General features: G+C 40.0%; 1 protein-coding gene and 1 pseudogene across 1 annotated transcript; both read left to right on the top strand.

Moving 5' to 3' along the window:
• Positions 1-7,705: 7,705 nt before the first annotated feature.
• LOC136708868 (C-C chemokine receptor type 5-like) lies at positions 7,706-11,019 on the top strand. The gene is made up of 2 exons (XM_066683737.1): positions 7,706-7,787; positions 9,192-11,019. Exons 1-2 carry the CDS (start codon positions 7,757-7,759, stop codon positions 10,214-10,216), a joined length of 1,056 nt encoding a protein of 351 aa, XP_066539834.1. The 5' UTR covers positions 7,706-7,756; the 3' UTR covers positions 10,217-11,019.
• Positions 11,020-14,822: 3,803 nt separating this feature from the next.
• Positions 14,823-15,482, top strand: LOC136708850 (C-C chemokine receptor type 4-like; annotated as a pseudogene).
• Positions 15,483-25,039: the final 9,557 nt, after the last annotated feature.

Here is a 25,039-nt window from a genome sequence, read left to right as displayed (position 1 = left end):
TTTTACCACCAATAGTACACACTCAGACAAAAAAAAGTCATGTGCCCTGATTGGCTACCTATTAAAATGGATGGCCACACAAACTATCAGAGCACATTGGATTCTCTGAGCGCACATGTCCGACGCCTATTATTCAAAGAAATTTGCTCATTCATTGTCTGTGGATCAGGTGGCAGCTGAGGGCGGGGACTCTGGCGTTCCTGGTGTTCTGATCCTCGGTTACTGAAACTGGCTCTTGGAAAATGGAATGTAACCTGTCTGGTGGGAAAAGAGCCTGAGCTGGTGTGCAAGGTTGATAGGTACTGGCTAGATATAGTTGGGCTCACCTCAATACAGTGTGGGATCTGGAACCAATCTCCTTGAGAGGGGCTGGATGCTCTTTTACTCTGGAGTTGCCCAGTGTGAGAGGCATAAGGCAGGAATGGGTTTACTCATAGGCCCCCAGCTTAGCACCTGTACGTTGTGGTTTACCCCAGTGGATGAGAGGGTAATTTCCCTGCGACTCTGGGTTGGGGAAAGTGCACTGACTGTTTGTGCTTAAGCACAGAACAGCAGTTCAGAGTACCAGGCCTTCTTGGGGACCCTAGAGGGGGTGCTAGATAATACTAATTCTGGGGACTCCATTGTTCTGCTGGGGGACTTCCAACACTCATGTGAGCAATTACAATTAGACCTGGAGGGGCGTGGTGTTCAGTTAGTGGATTTCTGTGCCTGTCATAGTTTATCCATAATAAACATCATGTTTGAGCCTAAAGGTGTACATAAGTACACCTGGCATCAGGAACCCCTAAGTTCGATACGACTTACAGATGACTTTATTGTCTGACCTGCGGACATACAGGGGTTGGGCAATGAAACTGAAACGTCTGGTTTTAGACCACAATAATGTATTAGTAGGGTGTAGGGCCTCCTTTTGCGGCCAATACAGCGTCAATTCGTCTTGGGAATGACATATGCAAGTCCTGCACAGTGGTCAGAGGGTCTTTAAGCCATTCATCTTGCAGGATAGTGGCCAGGTCACTATGTGATGCTGGTGGAGGAAAACATTTCCTGACTCGCTCCTTCAAAACACCCCAAAGTGGCTCAATAATATTTAGATCTGGTGACTGTGCAGGCCATGGGAGATGTTCAACTTCACTTTCATGTTCATCAAACCAATCTTTCACCAGTCTTGCTGTGTGTATATGTGCATTGTCATACTGATACACGGCACCGCCTTCAGGATACAATGTTTGAACCATTGGATGCACATGGTCCTCCAGAATGGTTCGGTAGCCCCAGTGACACGTCCATCTAGCACAAATATTGGGCCAAGGGAATGGCATGATATGGCAGCCCAACCATCACTGATCCACCCCCATGATTCACTCTGGGCATGCAACAGCCTGGGTGGTACGCTTCTTTGGGGCTTCTCCACACCATAACTCTCCCGAATGTGGGGAAAACAGTAAAGGTGGACTCATCAGAGAACAATACATGTTTCACATTGTCCACAGCCCAAGATTTGCGCTCCTTGCACCATTGAAAACGACGTTTGTCATTGGCATGAGTGACCAAAGGTTTGGCTATAGCAGCCCGGCCATGTATATTGACCCTGTGGAGCTCCCGACGGACAGTTTTGGTGGAAACAGGAGAGTTGAGGTGCACATTTAATTCTGCCATGATTTGGGCAGCAGTGGTTTTATGTTTTTTGGATACAATCCGGGTTAGCACCCGAACATCCCTTTCAGACAGCTTCCTCTTGCATCCACAGTTAATTCTGTTGGATGTGTTTCTTCCTTCTTGGTGGTATGCTGACATTACCCTGGATACCATGGCTCTTGATACATCACAAAGACTTGCTGTCTTGGTCATAAATGCGCCAGCAAGACGTGCACCAACAATTTGTCCTATTTTGAACTCTGGTATGTCACCCATAATGTTGTGTGCATTGCAATATTCTGAGCAAAACTGTGCTCTTACCCTGCTAATTGAACCTTCACACTCTGCTGTTACTGGTGCAATGTGCAATTAATGAAGCTTGGCCACCCGGCTGGTCCAATTTGGCCATGAAACCTCCCACACTAAGATGACAGGTGTTTCGGTTTCATTGTCCAACCCCTGTATGTTCTGGACACTTGGGTGAAAAGAGGTGCTGAGCTGTCAACTGATCACCACCTGGTGGTGAGTTGGATCAGATGGCGGGGGAGGATGCCGGACAGACCTGGCAGAGCCAAACGTGTGTTGAGGGTTTGCTGGGAACATTTGGTAGAGGAACCTGTCAGAAAGATCTTTAACTCCCACATCCAGCAGAGCTTCAACTGCATCCCGGATGAGTCAGAATGGGCAATGTTCTGGACCTCCATTGTTGAGGTGGCTAACCGGAGCTGTGGCTGCAAGTGTAGCAGGATGGAGTTCTGCCATTGGTTTTACCTCCTATACTTCCCAGTTTGAGGATTTTGGGGGTGGGACTTTTAATTTAATGACGGGGACGGGCCTTCCTTGCGCTATATGTATCGGCAGTGGTGGGCTGCTTGCCAAGGCATTTCCTGTTTCTCTTCCGCGTCTGGTCCCTGTATTGGCAGCGTTCCGCGTTGCTGAAGTTTGGGCCTCATGGTGGCTTGCTCCGTGACGATCATAAACTGTTGGCTTGTGTTTGGATTGTCGGTGTTGGACAGTCGGGTTCCTGTGTTTGCATCATAGCGAGGGTATGTTGACGCTAGTTGGCCTGTTTTATTAATGATCAGATTGGGAGATACTAATATTTCTTTTAATCTGGTGGGTGATAGTAGCAACTGTGCTGTATGGTTGGGTCATTACCGCTGCTGTATCCTCTCTGATTTCGACCGCAGTGGGGAACGCTGTGCTACTGTCTCCTGGTAGGTATGTAGATTATCTTTTTTAAAAAAATTAGATTTTAGTCGAATGTATTGTTTAGTGTTTGTATTTTTCAGGTTCCTGAGCCTGGGTGGTCCTGGCTTTTGTCCACTTCCTGCAGTGCTGCTGTTTTGTCTTAGTTTGGTTTTGTTTCAAAGACTACATTGTTTTTTTTGTTTGTTTTAAAGACTACATTGTTTTATCTTCGTTTTGTTTCAAGGACTACATTGTTTTGTTTGGTTTTAAAGACTACATTGTTTTGCTTTAGTTTTTGTTATGTTTCTGTGATTTCTTCTGTATTTTGTTCATTTGTTAAAGTTAAAGTTTATAATCACCATCAGCCAGCGCTGTGTGTGTGTGTGTTTGATGTGAAGAGTTGTGTCATTTTTGAGTGAATTTTGATTTCTTTTTTTCTTTTATTATTTTTTTACTCTGTGTCCTCTTCGATTTTTGCTCTATCTCTCCCCTGTCTAGACAGGAGCTGTGGGTCACGGCAGGAGGTTATAGGGTTGGTTTGTGGAGTCCCGGTCACTCGTCCTGCAGTGTAGAGCACTGGGTGTGTAACCTGTGTGGTGTGATTACATATGGTGGTGGTATAGGGGACTCCCTTTGAGCTCAGTCTCTGCCGTGGTAAGCCTGGCCCTGTTCTACTACTTGGTCTTGTCTAGTAATTATTTTACTGCTGATATTCATCCCAGTCCTGTTGGTTACATGAAACTGTTTTAAAATCTATTGTAAATAAATTTGGAAGTTTTGGAAATACGTCTCTGGCCTCTTGGTGTGAATGAACCTGAGTGTCTTTCTCATTTCTTTTTTTTTTCCTCTGGGCCTTAACGCCCCCTTTTTATTTCCTAGGGGTGAAAGTCCCTTAGGTGGTGTAGTCATGCTACATCACTTATTGTATATTCCTCCTGACCACTACCACCTCACCACACTAGGTTGTCTGTGCCTGTCATGGTGGCAATCCCTGCACTTAATGGAAACCCCAGGTGAGGGAGGCTGTCAAGCTGAAGAAAGAGTCCTATCAAGCCTGGCTGGCTCAAGGGACTCCAGAGGCAGCTGACAGGTACTGACGGACCAAGCGGATTGCGGGTTCGGCTGTCGCTGAGGCAAAAACTCAGGTGTGGGAGGACATAGAAAATGACTTACAGTCGGCTCCAAGAGGATTCTGGCAAACCATTAGGCGACTCAGAAGGGGAAAGCAGTTTTCCACCAACACTGTATATGGTTGGGGTGGGGAGTTGTTAATCTCAACTGGGGATGTCATTAGGCAGTAGAAGGAATACTTCAATCCCACAACCACATCTTCCACAGAAGAAGCACTGTCTGGGTCCCCAGGTAGGTCTTGTCTATCACCTGGGCTGAAGTAGTCAGAAAACTCCTTAGCGTTAGGGCCTCGGGGAGAGAGACTCCAAACGTTGTAAAGCACAGACAGAGCTGAGGGTTTTGCTCTATTCCTGATCCATGGGTGGGTAATATTGACTTTTTTTTTGGATCACTTAAGGCGGCGAGGTTTCCAAATTCGGGACACAGCTAACTGCATTACTGAAAGTGCTACAAAAACTAAGCAGCTTGAATTACAAATTAGATTTTGTGGTAATTCAAACAGTGAATAAAACTTACTGACAAGTCAAAATTAATCCATGTACAAACAACAGTAGTTTAACCCTAAAACATGCTGTTCCACCTTAAAAGACACGTAGCCTTAGAACGTAAACAACCAGGGGGTACTGCGATTGCCCACAACCAGAGGTTTCCTTTAAGGCCCTGAAACAGTTGTTTCCTGTTTGCTTCAATTAGCGATTAGCAATAAACATTCCAGACATGTTTCTCAATTGTCTTTTAAAGAACCTTTTTTTTGAAGAGTATATGATAATTATTTGAACATCATGTTTTGTTTTGCATAGGTTCCTACAAAATATATAGTCCATTTACATATAAAAATGTAAATGAAAATGTACACCCCCTGAATGTATCATTTGACATTACTAAACTTTAAATAAAACTTATTAAAAATTAAAACGAATGAACTAAATCAAACAATAAATGAATAAATAATCAAACCAAATTTCCTAATACAGCCTGTTATTCAGCACAAATACACAGGAGAGACAAATCCTTCAGCTTTTCTTAATTGTAAATATATGAATTATAAATAAGAATAGCTGAAGAATTTGTCTCTTCTGTGGCTGTATGACGGCCTATGTGCATGTGTCTCAGCTGTGGGCAGTCTACTGAGTTGGACATTTGAAATTCATGGGCAGAAATTATGGTAGTGGTATGTTAATTGTAAAGAAACGTGCACACCCTTCTAACTTGTGGATATCTGGTATTAACTGACACACATTCTATTAAAAAAATCTGGTGTTTACACAGCATTCATGAATGTGGTGGAAAGGTTTCAGAAATGTCCATTTCCTCATAAATAGCACAGAGTTTGCTAATGCTTTTTATGAAGGTTTCATGAATGAGGCCCATGATTTAGCCCATGAATGAGTTTGTTAATAAACAACCCTTGAAGAACCCCCTGCTTTTTGTGTCAGTTTATTGGTTGAATATTAAACCTATGACATTAGTAAAATAAACAGTATTTTGTATTTATCATCGCAAAGTATTGTATTATATTATATTATATATAATATACATAATCACACGGAACCACACCACAGACACACAAGACAAAAACGTTCGTAGTTTTGTACACGAATGGCTGTACAATGCCTATTCTACACGCCTGTTCATTTTATTGTGTAATGTTTTCTTGTGTAACATGACAACTACACTTCAGAGTAAACATGCAACTTCTCTGTTTCGAGGCTGTGTTGGTAATGAAAACAGCATTATGTTCTCAGTCACACGTAGTCATTTGTATTGAGCCACGCCCACACCATTCTCAGCGCGCTCTGAGGAGTGAATGTGGTCAGCGGGTAGAGGGCCTGGACCTGCTCCCTCTCCGGGTGATTGTCTGTGAGCAGTTGGTGTGTCCTCCCCGTTTCTGTGCAAGTGCACCATTTTACCAATGGTCTAAAAACACGTGTTTGTAGGTGGATTGGTGACTCAAAAGTGTACATATGTGTGAGTGAATTTGTGTGTGTGAGACAGTGTGTGTCACCTTGTGAAGGACTGGCGCCCCCTCCAGGGTGTGTTCTTGCCTTGCGCCCAATGATTCCGGATAGGCTTCTGACCTAACGCGACCCTGAACTGGATAAACTCTTACAGACAATGAATGAATGAATAATGAAAATAATTTCTAATTAAATCCCAACTACAATTTTTTTTGTAATGAGAATTCAATTTTATATAATAAGAGTTTACCAGGTCTTACTGAATAAAGCATTATATTCTTACTAGCAAAAATGATCCTTAGTAAAATCTTTCATTTAGCAGGTACTGCATTTTTATTACATGTTCTAATACACACACACACACACACACACACACAAACTCATCATTGTCAGAAAGGATAGTAAAGCTTGCACTCAACAGATTTTAAAGCAAAAGTATGAGCTCTTACCTCCACAAAAGACTAAGCCATACTGTTTCAGCTTAGTGTCTTTTGGCTACAGCAGCAGCCCTATGTTTGACGTTATACACTAAGCCTGGGCAAATGTATTTGGTTCTTATGTTTTTGAATAGCAAAACAGAGTCTGAGTGTATTATAGCACTCAGTGGAAGTTGAGCAACAACAACTATCAAGCAACTAACAACTAATCTTAAAAGCTCACTCAAGTCTGGGGGCGCTGGGAGACTCGTCTATTGGGGTCAGTGGCCATTTCCAGCCGCCAGCTCGGCGGAGGCTCGAGTTCGTTTCTGGAGTCATGGTTCCTTGGTGGAGGCAAAAAATATTCAAATGCCCGGTTCGTATCTTGGAATGTTCGTTAGTAGAGGCATTCATTAGTAGAGTTTCCACTGTGTATGTGTATATATATATATATATACACACACACAATTTGTCATTGAGATTTCAGGATTGTCACACATATTAAACCACACACACAGTCAGAAACAAAGGCATTACAGAGGTAGGCTTTTTTCCTTCTAAAAGTGGCACACAGCGGAAATGTTGCTTTAAAGATGCAGCAATGGTTTTAAGGTCCTGTAGAGAATTTGAAAAAGTTAAACTACATTCACTTTCCAAAGGTCACTGGTGGATATCTGGACTTTTTCATAAATTATTTCTTTTAAAATAAGAAAAGTAAAAGCTAGGAGTTAGCCTTGTATATTCTGTCAACACCACATTTATATATCTGCAACAGAATGGTTTGTTAATGTCTAGAAACTTTTAATGCTACCGCCCTAGAGACAGTGAAATTCCTTTTTCTTTTTCGTATGGGCAAATTTCTTCATGCAATATTCTTTACTGAAAAAAGCCAGCATATTTCTAACTTCAAATCATCAATACATTTATGCAGTTTCTTTCAGACTGATATATTTAGATAAGATCAAACAAACAAATTTTATTTATATGGCACTTTTCACAACAGACAGTCGTCACAAAGCAGTTTTACAGAGATCCGGGTCCAAGCCTCCTATGAGCGAGCCAAGGGCAACAGTGGCAAGGAAAACTCCCTCAGCGGAAGAAACCTTGGAAGGAACCAAGACTCATACGGGGAACCCATCCTCATCGGGTCGACACCGGAGACACAACAGAGAACAGAACAGAAGTAAAAGTGAACTAATGACAGATGAAGGGGTTACAGTAATGTGAATGTAGAATATTAGTGAAATATGAGTCTGAGGAAGGAGGAGGTTGTCAGTGAATCTGTGGGAGGTAAGATCAAATCGTTTTTGCAGAGTTTTTTTTCAGTGCCTTTAAAGCCCGCCTCAGGAAACTGAAGCTCCACCACTTGATATACAGCAGCTACACAGTGTGTCTCTTCAGCTCTTGGACTAATTCAACATGAATGTTTCCTCAGAAAACAACACTGGCGGTAGGATATGTCTTTTTCATTATCTGGAAACAATTATATTGCTGTAATTAGTTTGAATGCACTCACTACAGTTCAGTGCAGAGTCTACAGTGTTTCAGATTGTTTTACAAACTGCAGAGTTGGTACAGGGTGGACAGAATAGTGATTTGTTTGTTTATGAACAATCTGTACGATATAACTATTCCTTCACACATTACAAACTTTGGCCTTGAACAGGTTTATACACGATTTTGGAATCCGGGTGTTATCCACACACACACACACACACACCTGCTCCAGTTTTCATGGGAAAAGTAGATGTGTCAGTGTTTTGCTTGTTTTAACCATAGCAGAGCCACATATAAACAGGTCAGAGTCAGGGTGGGACGGTTTATCACTGTTCACCAGCATGATGAGATCAGAGTGAAACATGACGTGTGGAATTGATGGTTGCAGAATTGTCACTCTGAGTTTGTAAAATAGCAGAGCAGAAAAATAACTGTCCCTGCCCTGACCACAGTCAAGAAAAAAAACCTCAGACGGAGCACTTTCAATTCCTTTTTGTGGGTTTGTTTGTTTTATTTCCAAATTATGTGTTCAACTGGTCCACTGCACTGTCTTTCTCTTAGTCTTTTTATTGAAATTCTTTCGCTCGAATTGCTGAAGTAGTATATTCTCTTTGAGAAGTGCCCAGTCTGCTGCAGAGCTCCTATGATCCCGCCCTCTGTCCAATCACATTACAGTCCAAACCCACACCTGCCAGGTCTACAAACAGTGTCTCACAGCCATGAAATTACCAAGAGAACAGAGTTAATGTTATATTTTACCAGACCCAAAAAGCCCCTTGACCAGGGACGGAGTAAAATGAGAGGAAATATTGGCCCTGTGTTTGAAAGTGGAGTGTAGAACAGCAACGTTACAGAACAGAGCCAGAGCTGAAAAAAATATAAAAGTACAAATGCCTGTGTATAGATTAAAAGGAGTAAAAACCATAGTATGTGTGTTTTATATAAAGAAAGTGAGGCATAGTGATGTTTGAAAGGTGTAAGGACTGTGTTTTGTGTGTTTTATTAGAAGAAGGTGAATAATGAGATGATTGAAAGGTTTGTTTTAAAAAAATGTATGTAGATGCATGTGTGTTTCTCTGTGGTATATATGAATAAATAAAAATACTTTACTTTTTAAATCAAGAAAGTATGCTTAAAATTACAGCTGATCACAACTGTCGTGTGTGTTATAATTATCAGATGCAGAGAGTAAGATTTGTATAAATTGGGTTTACATTGAATTTTTAACATTTCTAAATTGTAAAACTAACTTGTTCTAAATGTTTTATGGTTAGTGAAAGTGTTTAATGAACATCTAGCATGCTGTGTCCTTACATTCCAATTGATTAATATTGTTTATTTTTTCTTTTTTAAACAGACTATAGTGATTACAATAATTATAAAAACGAGGGCGCACCCTGCCAAAACAGTGATGTAAAGGACTTCGGACAAGTTTTCCTCCCCACTCTCTACAGCATGGTCTTCATAGCAGGATTCATTGGCAATGGCCTGGTGGCGTATGTCCTCATCAAATATCGCCAGAGATCAAATATGGCCGACATGTGCCTCTTGAACCTGGCTATGGCTGATCTGCTGTTCCTCATCTCTCTGCCCTTCTGGGCCCACTTTGCCGCCAAGAGCCACTGGACCTTTGGAAACTTCATGTGCAAGGCTGTGACATCCTTCTATATGCTGGGCTTCTACGGCAGTATCTTCTTCATGATCCTGATGACGGTGGATCGTTATGTTGTCATTGTCCATTCCCAGACCTCGCTAATTTCCAGGCAGCACTTAGCCAATGTGGCCCTGGCCTGTTTTATGTGGCTACTCAGTCTGATGGCTTCCCTGCCAAACATGATATTCTCAGAGGAGAAGAAGGAGTTGAACGGATCGACATGCAAACCAGAATATCCTGATCAAACCTATTGGAGGGAGTTTGGCTACATAGAGCTGAACATCCTCGGCTTGATCCTCCCACTCCTAATCATGGTGTTCTGCTACTCTCAGATCATCTACACCTTGTATCACATGAAGTCTCAAAAGAAGCACAAATCCATCAGGCTCATCCTGGTCTTGGTTATTGTTTTCTTTGTCTTCTGGACGCCCTACAACGTGGTCGCATTCCTGAAACTGCTTCAGCAAACAGGGCACTTACAAGAGTGTTCATGGCAGTATAACCTGAACCTGTCCATGCAGTGGGTGGAGACCATCGCCTTCAGCCACTGCTGCCTCAACCCCATCATCTACGCCTTCGTTGGCCAAAAGTTCAGAAGATTATTCATAAAGACCCTGAAACAGTCATTTCCAGGTTGCTTCAAATACTGCAAAACGCTCAGCACTGAGCTGTCTGAGAAGAAAAGCTCGGTGCACTTACGCTCCACAGCAATGACCAACAATGAGTAGCCACAGTCCACGATAATATGTTTTAATCAGAGGACAATAAAAGCTTCTGCCAGCTTCTGCTGCACCTGACTGATGAGAGCATGAAACCGCATATTAACATTAGATTACTTTTCCAGTTGGTGACAGCAATTTTCATCTAAATAACTCCTTAAACTCTACATTCCTAAAAAAAACATGGTTCTTCAAGGGTTCTGTACAGAACCACAAACAACTGAAGGAATGGTTCTGCACCTGGTGAAATCATTCATCAACATACAACACATTCTCCAACAATTGTCGAAACAGTTCACCATGCAATAAACACTTCAGTCATTCAAGTGATTTTTTATTGTCATTAATAACCTTTGAAGAACACTTTTTTAAAAGAGTGTGAGATTTTATTTTGTAAATTAGTAAATTATGCAATGAGCTGTTTGTAAGGTTTCCTTAAAGAGGTTACTTTAAGGATTTTACATACAACCAATTACACACAAAGAACTTAAATGCTTCTGAAGTTGAAATGGTTCTAAACAATTGTTTTAAATAAAGGACACATTAAGAACCCTCTGTTGTAAGAGTGTAGGCTTATTGTTTGAATATTAAACATATGGTTTATATTTAGTAAAATATCTCTATAGAACCATGTCAAATAATTAGCTTCTGCTCAGTGAACTGTGTCATGCCCTGGTCCTGTCTTGTCTGTTGTTCCCACCATGTGCTTACGTAACACATTGCTCTGTTTATTATTACAGTAAACAACATAAAACATGTATATATATGTTGCTATTGACCTGTCAAACATTTAAAATTTCTTGAAATAAACATTTGCCTTGTACTGTTTAGTTTTTTAATCCATCTGTTTGGGAGATGGAGACACAGCCATTCCATCAAAGGAAACAATATGAATTCCGGATTAAACCCACAAATCAAGTCTCAGAGGCAAATATCAGAGCACTACATATTGGTGTCATGTATCTTTTAAGTCCAAAGACAGTGCTCATTGTTGGAAAGAAATGCCACATTATTATCACTACTAAGTAAATAGGAAACAATAACTATTTACCTTTATTTTGAATCATCACTGTTGTTCTCTCACAGGTCTGTACATGACAGAATTTCCAGGAAATGCTAATCACAGCAGTAGAGTACTACATTATACGCTATATTTAGTTCCAGCAAACTCAATACAACAACTGGTATTCACTCAGTTTGAAATCCACAAGCCACAGCACATTAGGTCAGCAAAAAAACCCTGACCATGTTGCATACACAGTCCCTTTTTAAGAAAATTCCATTTCCTTGAATGGCTAAAGTTAAGCGAAGGCCAGAGGACATTTACAAGGTATAATATCACACTGCTTTGTTTATACTGATGTGGGGGGGTTTCATAGTTTCTCTTTAGTCATTTTTTTATCTTTTATTTGTGCCATAACTGTAAAATTAGAGTCAACTAACACTAAGTGTGCACTTTGTGACTTTGTACAGACGTCTGGGATCCCGCAGGCCAGGGTCCTGTCAAACGTTGATTAGAAAAGAAATACCATGTAAATAAATGTGATGAAAAGTGAAAGGTGTTGGGCACACACCTCAAATCCCATCCCCAGTTCAGCCCAGGGTCTCGAACCACTTTGCACCTTACCACAGGAGGAGGCGAGGAAGTCTAGCTAGACCACAAGACACTCTACGACACAAGAAGAAAGAGTTTGGTGAACCTGCTGAGAGGATTATTTCAAAAACATTGAATGGTGACGCTGGTGGAAGTTCCCTCCTCTGTAGATGATATGCTTTATTGTGGTTTGTGGAGATTTAAATAGCAAAAACACAAGTTTATTATGAACATAAACATAAACAAGCCTGACTGTAGCATCCATCTCCTTGGGTACAAAGTAAATGAGGGTCATTCTCAAGGTACCCTGAGTTTACACAAATTATAATAATATAAACGTGCTTGGGCATTTATTAATTTATTTATATATTTGTTGTTAATTGGCAGCCAAACTTTATTCTAAGGTCCTCTGCCACTTATACCCGTGATGCCTTTGGGCAAGGCAGAGGGTTATTGCTAATGATTCATATACAGGGTGGGCCATTTATATGGATACACCTTAATAAAATAGGAATGGTTGGTGATATTAACTTCCTGTTTGTGGCACATTAGTATATGGGAGGGGGGAAAATTTTCAAGATGGGTGGTGACTATGGTGGCCATTTTGAAGTCAGCCATTTTGGATCCTGTGGATGTCCCTCCCACATGCTAGTCTCTGGCCTGCAGAGATATATGTATATTTGGGGGGGGGGCATTAAACCTCAGATTTGGCTTTGAATACCTCAGGCCGGATCCATCATACTCATTTGTAAGTATCTGGTATCTCTGTTGTTCCCAGGGCTTATTCCCCTACTTGAATAATTTATATAATTACTATAAACAGTAATATTTTTATTGTGTATCTTTATCTGATTTGTAAATGTTTTGCTCTGCAGTGGAACAAATGCCTTTAGCTAAGAAGGAAAACGTTCTCTTCATTATGACGAGGAATATCTGTCCTTTAAAGTTTCATTAACCCACCTGGAGGCTAATGATATCTCTGTTATCACTGGTTCCCAAAGCTTGATGGGCACTAGGAATGCACCAAAAATTCAGGAACCGAAATAATTCAGCCGAAAAAGGAAAATGGCAAAAAAGAAAGACAGGAACTTATTATTATTATTTTATATATAGATTCCTGTCTTCAACAGCTCTCAGTGTGTGCAAATGGGTTAATACTTGCATTTTATTGTTTTTGGGATCCAGTACAAGCTACAATTTCATTTACGTCAGAAATGAAAACTACCAAACATTTTTATTCTAAGAGTGTTGGTATATTTGGTAATTATTTTTGTTGCTGAAAACCAAAACAAAAACACATTTAGACACTTTAATTTATGCAGCAGTGAAAAAGTGGCAAATAATTAATTAAACACTGAGAAAGTATTCGGCCAACTGTTTTGTTCAGTTTCTGCCAAACATCTCTTTGGTGACCTAATGAACATCATAAAGATTTTATTTACTTTGAAGGAGAACTTGGTGATCATCTCATTCTGGGGTCTAGAAAAGACTAAAACCGGCTTAGTCTTCTTTAGTTTACCCAGAGCTTATCTAAACTATTTGTGGTTTAAAGCTAACACCAAACCCAAAGATTTATTACTGCTTCTAAAGACTAGCTATATTTACTTTTTTATTTTACTCATGTAAAGATTTGCCTCTCTGTCTGAATTTTGCTTTTTAAAAATGTTGCCTGGCCTTGACATAAAGGAGCGCTTCATATTTTTCTGACTAGTCTCACATTTGATCACATTAGTTCAGAAACAGTACAGATGCACAAATGTGGTGAGTGTCATATGTGGTTCATAAAGCTGGCTAAAGTTATTTTTAACCTTTGTTCTTCTCTTGTACGTTCAGACAAACACTTCAGTTACAGTTGAACTGGCAGCGAAGGTGAGTTAAACTAGGTCTTTGGGTATAACTCTAATCAGGTGAGTATTTTGAGTTAAACCTGTTTTCAAGAACGATTAACTATAATAAAATAACATTTTTCACACAAACTGTTTATAGCTTAAATCGTGAAATAAATTTCCCTCCAGTAGCACTTCGGCCATTCTCAATAATAACATGTCGTGGAGCACACGGAGTGAGGAGTTAACAACTTTAACCAGCACCACAACTGAGGAGTACAGGTGAGATCTTAAGAACTTTTATTTTCTAAAACTATGCACTGATGAACAGGAGAGTAAACCAGAAAAGCAACTGTCTACCCGGTAGTGTTGCCAACTTAAATCAAAATAACGAATGCAGGGGCCCGGGGACCAGTACAAACTTGTAAATCCTTTTCGACTGTAGACAATCAGATAAAACATTTCCGTTTTCAGACATTTATTAAGTCAACAGACATCAGGACTGTCAGTGCCTATCAGTAGCCGTTTTGGACAAAGGCAAAGCAGAATCTGTCCATGTATTTTGCAAATACTGTATTACCAGTTTAAAATAACTGTTATTTATATAGTTTGTTAATTACAATTAGATCTGAAATGAACGTACCTTATTGGTCTAAGAGTCTACAAGCCCTTGTCTTGTCCTCATTACATTATCATAAGTCTAGTCAAAATGTTACAGAATTAATTGCTAACTTAGAACTCATTTGTCTTACATAATACTAATAGTTTGTTAATGTTAGTGGTAATCTATGAATTTATCTAATGTAAGTTTTATTTATAAAAAGATAATTTGATTAAAAAATCCTCCCAGATATTTTGAGGGAGAATGAAATGTAGTGTCTTCAGGACACGGTGCTAACATTAATCTGAAAAGACTGACTCCATTAGCTGCAGCACTAAATGTTGGACAGATAACTCTGGCTGCTGATTGGCTAAATAAAGGTGTCAAACTATGAAAAGATTCTTGCTTTGGCTGAGAGAGAGCTGCATGTTTCTATCTCAAACCATCACCATAACAGTGACCTCAAAAACATGGAAGAAAAAGTGCCCTGTATCGGTTCAAAATGGAACACATCTTAAGAGTCCAAATTCAGGATGGTTAGCAACACTACTGCCAGGTCTAAGTGTCATGAAATTCAACCAGTGACATCTTTTACACTTTGCTCTGAGGGTCCAAACCAAGATGTATGGGGTTCTGGCAAGTCTGATTATATGGATCATGTCAGTCTTGGCATCTTTCCCTGAGCTGGTGTACATTCAGATCAAAGATGTAGGTAATGACATAATTTGCAGTCAATATCTAGATAGCAGCTTTGAAGAAAATCTGTCACACAACCTATACTTGAAAACTGTAGGTTTGTTTAAAATGAACATTCAGGGCCTGGTTACACTGCTCATTGTGGGATACTGCTTCACGATGGTGCTGCAGAGGCTCCTCACAGTTCGAATGGCAAAGAAACACACCATGCGCCTTGTCTTCACTGTTATCATAGCCTTCTTCTGCTGCTGGACGCCATACAACATCACAGCATTCCTAAAAGTCCTGTAACTGAAGGGGATCATCCTTACAGACTGCAACACTGGCCAGATGATTAAGAGAAGTCTACAGATCACTGAAGCCTTGGCGTATTTCCACAGCTGTTTGAACCCCTTCCTCTACGTATTTGTGGGTGAGAAGTTTAAGAGGCATCTCGTCAGGCTCCTGCTCCACACGCCTTGCAACAAGCTGCAGTTCATGAAGAGCTACCTGACGCAAGCCACAGGTTCAGTGTATTCACAGACCACCAGTGTGGACGAGCAATCTACAGCCATTTAAACAGATGCAGGCACAGGAGGAACACAGGATCACAAAAGAAGGTGTTTTTTGGAGAAAGTGTTGTGACAAAATAATTTATTTAATATATTATATTATATATAAGCCCTGCCTCTGGTCTACTGTGTGCAAGGGGTGTGGTGTGTTCTCCCTGTGTCTGCATGGGTTTGCTCTGGGTGCTCCGCTTTCCTCACACAGTCTGAACACACACATTTGTAGGTGGACTGGCTACACTAAAGTATCCATAGATGTGAATGTGTGAGTAAATGTGTTACCGTGTAGGGCCCGTGGATTGTCACCTTGTCCAGGGTGTGTTGCTACCTTGCTCCCAGTGATTCCAGTTGGCCTCCAGACCCACTGTGACTCTGAATTTGAAAAGTGGTTACAGACAATGAATGAATGAATTTTGTAAACAAAACACAAACATGCATTTGCCTTCCTGACATCTCGAGCATGAGTACGCAGGTCTTGCCCACAATTTCAATTCATTAAAGGGGATGTATTCTCTACTGTCTCCACATGAAACATCTGTGAGCTGCTTTGGCCAAAACCCCACAAGGAACAAACACAACAGCTGTGTAAACTTTGTAAATGAAAATAATAATGTCAGTCTCCCATTTTCATCTCAACTGTTTGATGTGACAGTTTTAAGTTTTGACGTTGTGATAAAAGCATCTGTGCTTAATGTTTTCATAAGTATTTCATCCTGTTCGTGCAGACACTGACCCTGATTTTGTGGAAAAAAAAAACACTGTTTGGGATTTAACATTTATCACTGTTTTTATGCATGTAAAATGACCAAGTATATCTCATAAAGTGCTATATAAATAATTGGTATTATTATTACTATTATGAATATATCAGAATTTTTTTTAAAGTTAGCATCAGAAACAACAAAAGAGTTTGTTATCATTTTATTTTGTACAGTTGTCTTGCGTTTGCGTGTATATTCATGTTGTTTTTTTTCCTTCTCTGTTCAAAACCAAAGACTTGTATCAGGTTGTGAAGTTTGACTCTGAGTCAGGTGCTGAACCACAGCCCCCTCACCATCAACACCACAGCATCAGATTGAAGCTTTTAGTGTGCGATCCTGTCTTCACTTTCCCATGCACTGAAACCCTTACCCAGGCAGCTTCATCTTCATTTTGACATGCTTTGCAGAGATACGCTGTCAAATATAGTCTGTTTTGGAAGATTCGTTTTATTCACTCAACCCACAGGGCTTTCTGGGTTGCATTTTGGGTTCAGTTTTAAAAAGCACCTGGTGGCTACATTCATAGTGAACGTCATTAGCCCCTACCTTGTACTCCTACTCATTAAGACTTTATGAACTACCCCTACCTTGGATGCTCACTCTAATGTAGGTCTTTATGGTTCATCTGTTGTAAACTGATATTCATTTGTGTAAACACTGTGTATATAATCTCCACAGTGCCCAGTAAAGAGCATGAGCCAAACAAAGGTCTGAGAAACCGTGGAACTGTATTTTTCTGGAAAAATGAAGTACCATTAAATACTAAATTTAAAATGATTTGTTGTGGCGTTTGTGATCCAAATATCAGAAATATCTTCCAACATCAGTACCTCAGTAACCTCCTGTGGCTGAATGCCGTCAAAAGCACACAGTAATCTTCCAGGATCCAGATAACAGCCCATCCATTACCAGACCACTTAATATCCACCACCAGTGGCATAGATTAAATGAATGTAGGAATAATATTAAGTGCTGTAATCGCTGAAGCTATGTCCTAATGAAACTGTGTTTCATTGTGCTGAGTTGAACCACACCTGAATTACTCCCCTCAGCCCTATACACACCCTCCAAACTCAAGTCATTTCCACAAAGAAAAATTTTGCTTTTACCTTTGCCCCATCTCCACTGTTTTCTTCTTGTGTTCACCTTTCCAGTTCATCTCCACAGATCGGGCCTGTCTGTACTAGCAAATATAGAAAAACATAAACAAAATACAGATTCATGAGTAGCTTGATGTTGATGATCTTTTGTAAAAAAATAATAATAATAAAGAAATAAAAAATAGAACCAAATATCTGTAATATGTTAAATCTCTTGTTTTAAATCTAAAGGGTTTATGGGGGCATTACACCAACAATACACCAAAAACGCATAGATATTGCGTTACATGGGCAGATGATTCAGGTAGAATTGTGATTGCTAGGACAGAAATTTTTAACAAGAAAGTAGCCTTCCTCTCTGTGTATGCCCCTAATACCCTTGATGTTTTAAATCTTAAATCTTTTTATTTGACTTTTTTGATGAAAAATTCTCCAGTGCTGTCACTGAACCTCTCACTTTTATTGTGAATTTTTGAGATTTAATGCACTTTAATTTAATGTCAATTTCTGCTCAAAATCTTTTACTTTTCTGTAGAGTTTTTAAGGATTTTCAATAGCGATTCTTCAGTGTGAGCACTTCCTTAAATAGCAGTCATTTGAAATCCATGGATGAAGATTACGTTAATGGTACATTTATTGTAAAAAATAATGCATGCCCTCCCAAGTCGTGAACATCTTGTATTCACCAAAATACACAGGTTCTACAAAAAAAATCTGGTGTTTACGCATTGTTCATAAATCTGGAATGTCCATTTCCTCGTAAATTATGAGCTTTATAGCTCATATGAGGCTGAGGGGTGTTTCACAAAACAGGATTTCTGTTTAGCCAAATAACTTAAAGGAAAACTGTTTTTTCCAGTTTCTTTATTTTCAGAAGCTCTGTCTCTTTTAATATGACCTGATGTTTTTGTACTTGGCTGAATTTTTTTTGTAAGTCTTTATTCACTGTTTTAATTACCACATAAACTCAATGAATCATCAGAATTTTTAAAATGTTTTTTATTACAAATATGAAATTCACTTTTAAGCCCAAAGTTAAGCCTGTAGAATAAGAAAAGAGATTTTACAGTTCACAAATTTCTCCAAATTTGGGCTTAAGTTAGCTGGATAACTTACAAATCCTGCTTTGTGGAATACTCCCCTGAGCCAGAAACAGAAAACAAGTCAAGACACACAAACGCTGGTTGTCTTTTCCAGCTTCATTCAACCCAAACGACACCCCCATGTGTTTTTTTTCCGCAGGTTAAATACTAGCACCATATATGGATACTCACAAGTTTCAGTGAAGAGTCAAGGAGGGGTTAAACATAGGGTCTGTCTGTGCAGTTGATTTTGTCAAGCGCCTGTCCTTACACATGCTTACTTGTCTGCATTTGTGCAGACTTCCACAGAAGTTGGTCTTGTTTCACAATGTGTGGGACGGAAGACTGCAGATTAAAAAATAAATGTGCAATACACCGGAAACCTGTTTTATTATATGGTTTACGCAACATTAGACAAAAAGAAAAACAAGAAAATCAAGAAAACATGACTGCAGTATGAAGAGAGAATATAAGAGCATTGATGAATACCAAAAGAAAAATCAAAAAACATCTTTCATGTTTTTAGCTTCCCTCATCACTTAATGTGGTGTATGTTTGTGTTGTTTTGCTCTCCCTCAGTGAATAAAAAGAATCAAATTAAAAGAAATAAACACTTGAAATACAGGGTGGGCCATTTATATGGATACACCTTAATAAAATGGGAATGGTTGGTGATATTAACTTCCTGTTTGTGGCACATTAGTATATGGGAGGGGGGGGGGGGGGGGGCGTTTCAAGATGGGTGGTGACCATGGCAGCCATTTTAAAGTCGGACATTTAGGATTCCAACTTTTGCTTTTTCAATCTGAAGAAGACCATGTGACACATCAAACTTATTGGGAATGTCAAAAGAAAAACAATGGTGCTTGGTTATAACGTAACTTTATTCTTTTATGAGTTATTTACAAGTTTCTCTTTGTTTACAGCCATTGAAATATCGCAGAAGTTAACACATGAGGAGCAGATAGAAATTGTGTTGATGTCTGGTGAATGCAGTAACGGGTCATTGCAGCAGATTTCAATGCAAGACACCCCATGAGACCACCCATCTCCCATGCTACTGTTAGCAAACTGCTTGCCAATCGTGAAACTGGTTCAATGTTGGATTTGCCAAAATGTGGACACATGAAAACTATCACTAATGAAGAAACATCAGTGGTTGTCCTAGCTTCATTCAGCAAGGGCCCACAGCGTAGCACTCACCGCATGTCACTGGAGAGTGGCATCAGTCGAACATCCCTTCGGCGGATATTAGTTACTCATAAATGGCACCCTTACAAACTCCAGCTGTTGCAGCATCATATCGAGGATGACCCAGATTGCCACACTGAATTTGCAGAATGGGCAAAACAAAAATTGGAACAGGACCCTCAGTTTACATAGAAAAGTTTGTTCAGTGATGAGGCAAACTTATGTGTATGGTGAAATTAACAAACAAAACCACCACTATTGGTCTGACACTAACCCACATTGGTTAGATCCCTCCAAGACTGTTGGAACAAAAAAATATTGATGGTATGGTGTGGTATATGGGGTACAAAGATAGTGAGGCCATTCTTCATCAATGGAAACCTCAAGGCCACTGGATATGCGAAATTGCTACATGATGATGTGTTTCCCTCTTTATGCACTGAAGTTGCACGTTTCCTGAGTTCCAAGGAGGCAGAGGACTTTTTGAACACAATACCCAATTTGTCTGCTGCTGTTACTCTTGGTGAGACCAAAGCCCTTCAAAGTTAACTTTTGTTAACCAGCCGGTAGTTACTGGTTATTCTAGATTTGCTACACCCTGGTTAACAGAGTCGGTTTGCCTTTGTTTTAAATGTTATACTATTTCTGGGTTGTGGCTACCCTGGTTAACACACAGTTCTTACACCCTGATGAGAATTTTTTCTGTTCTGGTTACTTTTCAAGTTTTGTCGAGCTGGAGTCACTTTTGCTGCCCCATATTCAAATTTGGTCACGGACCATCTGTGGTTTCTTGTTAAACTGGTGTTTTTGCTTTTATGTAAATTATGCTTATTGAGGGGAGGCTGTCATGTTTGCGTTTTGTGCTGTTTATTCTTCATTTTATTTTTATACTTATTCAAAGGAGAATGCACTATACTCTGAGAACAAGCCTCTTGTGGCATTTGATAGAGAGTACTGTGTCTACATATTTGTGTTCATTCTATTTCGTTCGGTGGGCCAGATGCATACAGACCCATCAATATTTACCTTTATATCAAGATAAATGGGTCAACTTAACTTCTAAGTTGGGAATTGTGGGGGACTTAATGCCCCCATAAACGGGTTTATGGGGGCATTACACCAACATTACACCAAAACGCACCAACATTACACCAAAAACGCATAGATATTGCGTTACATGGGCAGATGATTCAGGTAGAATTGTGATTGCTAGGACAGAAATTTTAAACAAGAAAGTAGCCTTCCTCTCTGTGTATGCCCCTAATACCCTTGATAAATCTTTTTATGATTTACTTACGCAAAAGATGCTTGACTTAATGGATTATGCGCTTGTGGTTGAAGGGGACTTTAATGCTTAATCTAGATACATCCAATTTGAGATCAGGATCATGCCACAGCAGCATTACAGACTTGGGCCAATAGCTTGGACTAATAGGTGGACATTTGGCCATCAATTAATCCCACTATTTGCTCAGCTTCTTTTAATCAGGTGGTTAAACATGCAGTCAGATGGAGATTCAGTACCTCTCTACTGAAAAATCAGGATTTCATATCATAGTTCATATCAGAATTTGAAGAATTTATTGTTTTTAATGATGGGTGAGTAGATGATCCTCGGATACTAAGGAATGCAATAAAAGGTTTCATTAGAAGCTTTACTATACGATTCTCTTCTAATCTGTGTAAAGTCAGATCTATGAAGTTACAAAATCTAGAAGATGAGTATCAGAGATTAGACTTAGAACTACAACGTAAATTCTCTGAACAGGTGGCATTAAGCCGAGATTTGGTTAAGAAAGAAATAAATGATCTACTTAAACAGCACGCTGAATTTCAAATACATAGAACCAGACAACGGTATTATTTTCAGGGTACCAGGCCCAGCCACCTTCTAGCTATGAAAATCAGATCAAGTGAACAATTTGCAGATATATCAGCTATTAGAACACCAAATGGTAATATTACTGTAGACCCACAAAAAATGAATGATACTTTTAAACATTTCTACTCCAATCTTTATAAAAACCGAAATAACTCCGGATCAGGATAGATGTGATGAGTTTTTACAGAGGCTTGATCTTTCTCGATTACCCTATTTAGATTTTATTAAATTAGAAAATCCTATTTTTATGGAGGAAGTGCAATCTGCAACATTTGCTATGCAAAGGGGCAAATCACTGGGCCTAGATGCGATCCCACCTGAATTTTATGCTACTTTTTGGGAACATATTTGGGAACATATTAGTACTATCATATTTGGGATGATAGTACACTATGGAAAGGGGATGTTTTGCTAGGGATGTCAATACAGCCTTAATTTCTTTGCTCCTGAAAAAAGACAAGGATCCTGCCGACTGTGTAAGCTATTGTCCCCTTAGTCTACTAAATTCTGAATTAAGAATCTATACCAAACTAATTGTCCATCGTCTACAACCCCATATTGCATCACTTGTTTATCCTGATCAAACAGGTTTTATTAAATCTAGACACGCATCTGATAATATGAGCTCCATAATAATCTCCTCCATATAGCTGACAAAGCAGCTGACAACAAAACCCCTGTGGTTTTTTTGTCTCTTGACGCCATGAAAGCTTTTGATAGACTACAGTGGAGACTACAGTGGTCTTTCTTATGGTCAACACTCAAATTCTTGGGGTTTGGAGACCGGTTTATTCATATGATCATGGTTTTATATGCTAACCCCTCTGCATCAGTATTAACAGGACAAATTTTTTCTTCTCTTTTCCCTGTATCGAGATCATCATGTCAGGGCTGTCCACTTACTCCCTTGCTTTTTGCCTTTTCCTTTGAACCCCTAGCACAAATGATTCGTCAGTATTCTGCGGTGATCCCCATTTCTATTCACAATACTAAACATCATGTAGCCTTGTATGACGATGTCTTAGTTTTTATAGGAGATCCGTTACAATCTGTCCCTCATCTTCTGTCTATCTGTGATGAATCTGGTCATATCTCTGGTTTTAAAATCAACTGGTCCAAATCTGCTCTGCAACCTTTAAATGAAGCAGCTGCAAATACACCTCCCGTGGTCAACGTCCCAGTGGTTCAGAATTGATATTTAGGTGTGGAAATTTGCCCTTCCCTTAATCACACTGTCAAGCAAAATTGCTCTACCATACTCAGCAAGGTGTGTAAGGATCTGGAAAGATGGACAAATATTCCTCTTTGATTGCAGGCCTAGGTATCAATTGTAAAAATGAATGTTCTTCCCAGAATTAATTTTATAAGTTCAATGATTCCTCTTCCTCCTCCCTCTGATTATTGGGAAAAACTTCATTCTGTTATGTCTAAATTTATTAGGAGGAATAAACGATCTCGTCTAAAAATGTCCATTCTACAAAGGCGGCGAGAAGAAGGTGGTTTAGCAGTTCCTAATCTTATGTTATACCACTGTTCATTTGTGCTGAGGCCAGTGTTTTCCTGATTGGACTCGACAATTAGTGTCGCTTGGCGCCCGATTGAGCAAAATGCCGTAAATCCTTGGAAACTGGAGGATATTTTGTTCACAAACCTTAGTAACAAACAATGCCAACTACGGTTTGGGCCAATTATTTCGTATCTCATTCAGACTTGGCAGGGCATGGAAAAATTAGCTAATATATTGTAAGAAATTACAGCATGGACCCAAATGTGACTGGCTTACCTTGCTGCAATCAACAATATTAATATTATGTAGTGGAGTATGGATCAAATGAAGAAATGAAAGATTCTGAGTGGGAAAATCTCTACTCTAATAAGGATTGTGTTTGGAACAGAACCCCACATTCCACAGGATTGTGTGTGTGCGCACAGACTCTGTTCCCCCCCCACACACACACACCTAAGGCCTGCATCAAAGGACGCCTGGCTACGGCCCCTAGATAACACCAGTTTATTATGCTTTTAGGCAAGAAGGAGATCAAACAAAGTGGGGAATAACTATGAGTGACAATTCAGCTTTATGGCTGTGGCGCCTAAATGGCGAAACGTTATCTCTTGTGGAAATCAACAGATGGCGAACACTGACTGACCTCGGTCTGAACTCCTGTTACCCCATCCGCACAGGACGAACAGCATGGACCAACAGCGACCCCAAGTGGACGTTTGCTAAATTGTGTTTCGCCCTACTGACTCCTAAATGTATACCGAGCACAACGAGTGTTTATGAACATGTTTTATGCGAATCTGTATTAATGTCAACCCCTTTTATTGTCCTCAGATGAACGTCTACCAACCAATGAAGTGATGTGTATTACTGTTTCAATCATGAAAGAAAGTTTCTGCCTCTGATTAAGAAAACGAATTAGTATCTTCTAGCATAATATTGTAGTGGGATGTAATCATAAAATACCCAAGATATATACGTAGATGTTTGATATTAATAATCCAGGACACTCATTGTGCTATATCACAAACATGTATAAGTAATTTTTGTGTATACGTGAATCTTTCCTGTCTCTCTCTCTCTGAAACGTGAAATAAGTCACGTGCGCCTCAGACCCAGGATCCAATCAAAGGAAGGACACCTCCCAATTGGGCGTGACCGCGCCACCTTTGAAAAGAGCTTCCGCCTTAGTCTCTCTGACTTCCAACCTTCTCTCTCAAGCTTCCGTTCTTAGTCTCTCAAGCTTCCGCCTTACTCTCTCAACTCTCTCTCGCTTCCTCTTTGGCTGTTTTCGGAGACATCCTCACGTTACGCTCAACCTCTCCAAGCGCGACGCTCTTCTTCTCCCTTACGCCGACAAAACAAAGACTCTAAAGGACCGCACTCAGCTCCAGGGGACTCCTTGCGCCAGCTAGCAGTGTGAAAAAAAAAACAAGTAACGTCGAGTAACTCTAAATAATCCGTTGTTCTTTTTATTGTGCTTATGTTTGATCGCCCAATCTAAGTTTAATCTCACGACTGATCAAAGCAGGTGAAACTTATTCATGGCCAGAGTAAGAAACACTGCCGAGATAGAAGAAGGTCTTAAAATAAGTATAAGCCTATTGACTTGATTTTCAGTTCTGGATCTGCAAGAACCAGCGAAACTTTTCATCCAAAGCGTCCATATGGTTGTGACCTCCTACTCAGGACAGTGAGCCAGAGGGAAACCTGTCGTCTGTGTCACCACGCTCTGAGTTCGCCCGGGGCGACTCGACCCGCGAATGCCTAACTCCATGCTGACCCAGCCTGAAAACTTCCACGGATGAACTGCGGGAAATAAGCGGGACTCCATCACCTCCAGGACCTCAAAGAGCCTCTGTACCCGTCGAGTAGTGGAGAATCGACGAAAAGTAAAAAATTGAACTAAGTCTCTTGATAAATGTATGCGTTAACTAAATCTCAGTTGGCAACACATTAGTCACAAGTCATATCGCCTAGCTTATCTTTAAATTCGAATCAGCTTCACCTGTGTTGATGCCGTGAGATTTTGAGATTATGCTATGTT

This window comes from Hoplias malabaricus, chromosome 10 (genome assembly GCF_029633855.1).
Source record: "Hoplias malabaricus isolate fHopMal1 chromosome 10, fHopMal1.hap1, whole genome shotgun sequence".
NCBI classification, from domain to species: Eukaryota; Metazoa; Chordata; class Actinopteri; order Characiformes; family Erythrinidae; genus Hoplias; species Hoplias malabaricus.
Note: the sequence above shows the minus strand (reverse complement) of the source record. Positions and strands in the feature narration are given on the sequence as shown.

What these genes read in the sequence shown, in the direction of transcription:
- LOC136708868 (XM_066683737.1), top strand. Translation starts at nt 7,757, where the DNA reads ATGAATGTTTCCTCAGAAAACAACACTGGCG. An exon ending in CTCAGAAAACAACACTGGCG is followed by an intron (nt 7,788 to 9,191) that starts GTAGGATATGTC and finishes TTTTTTAAACAG; the next exon opens with ACTATAGTGATTACAATAAT.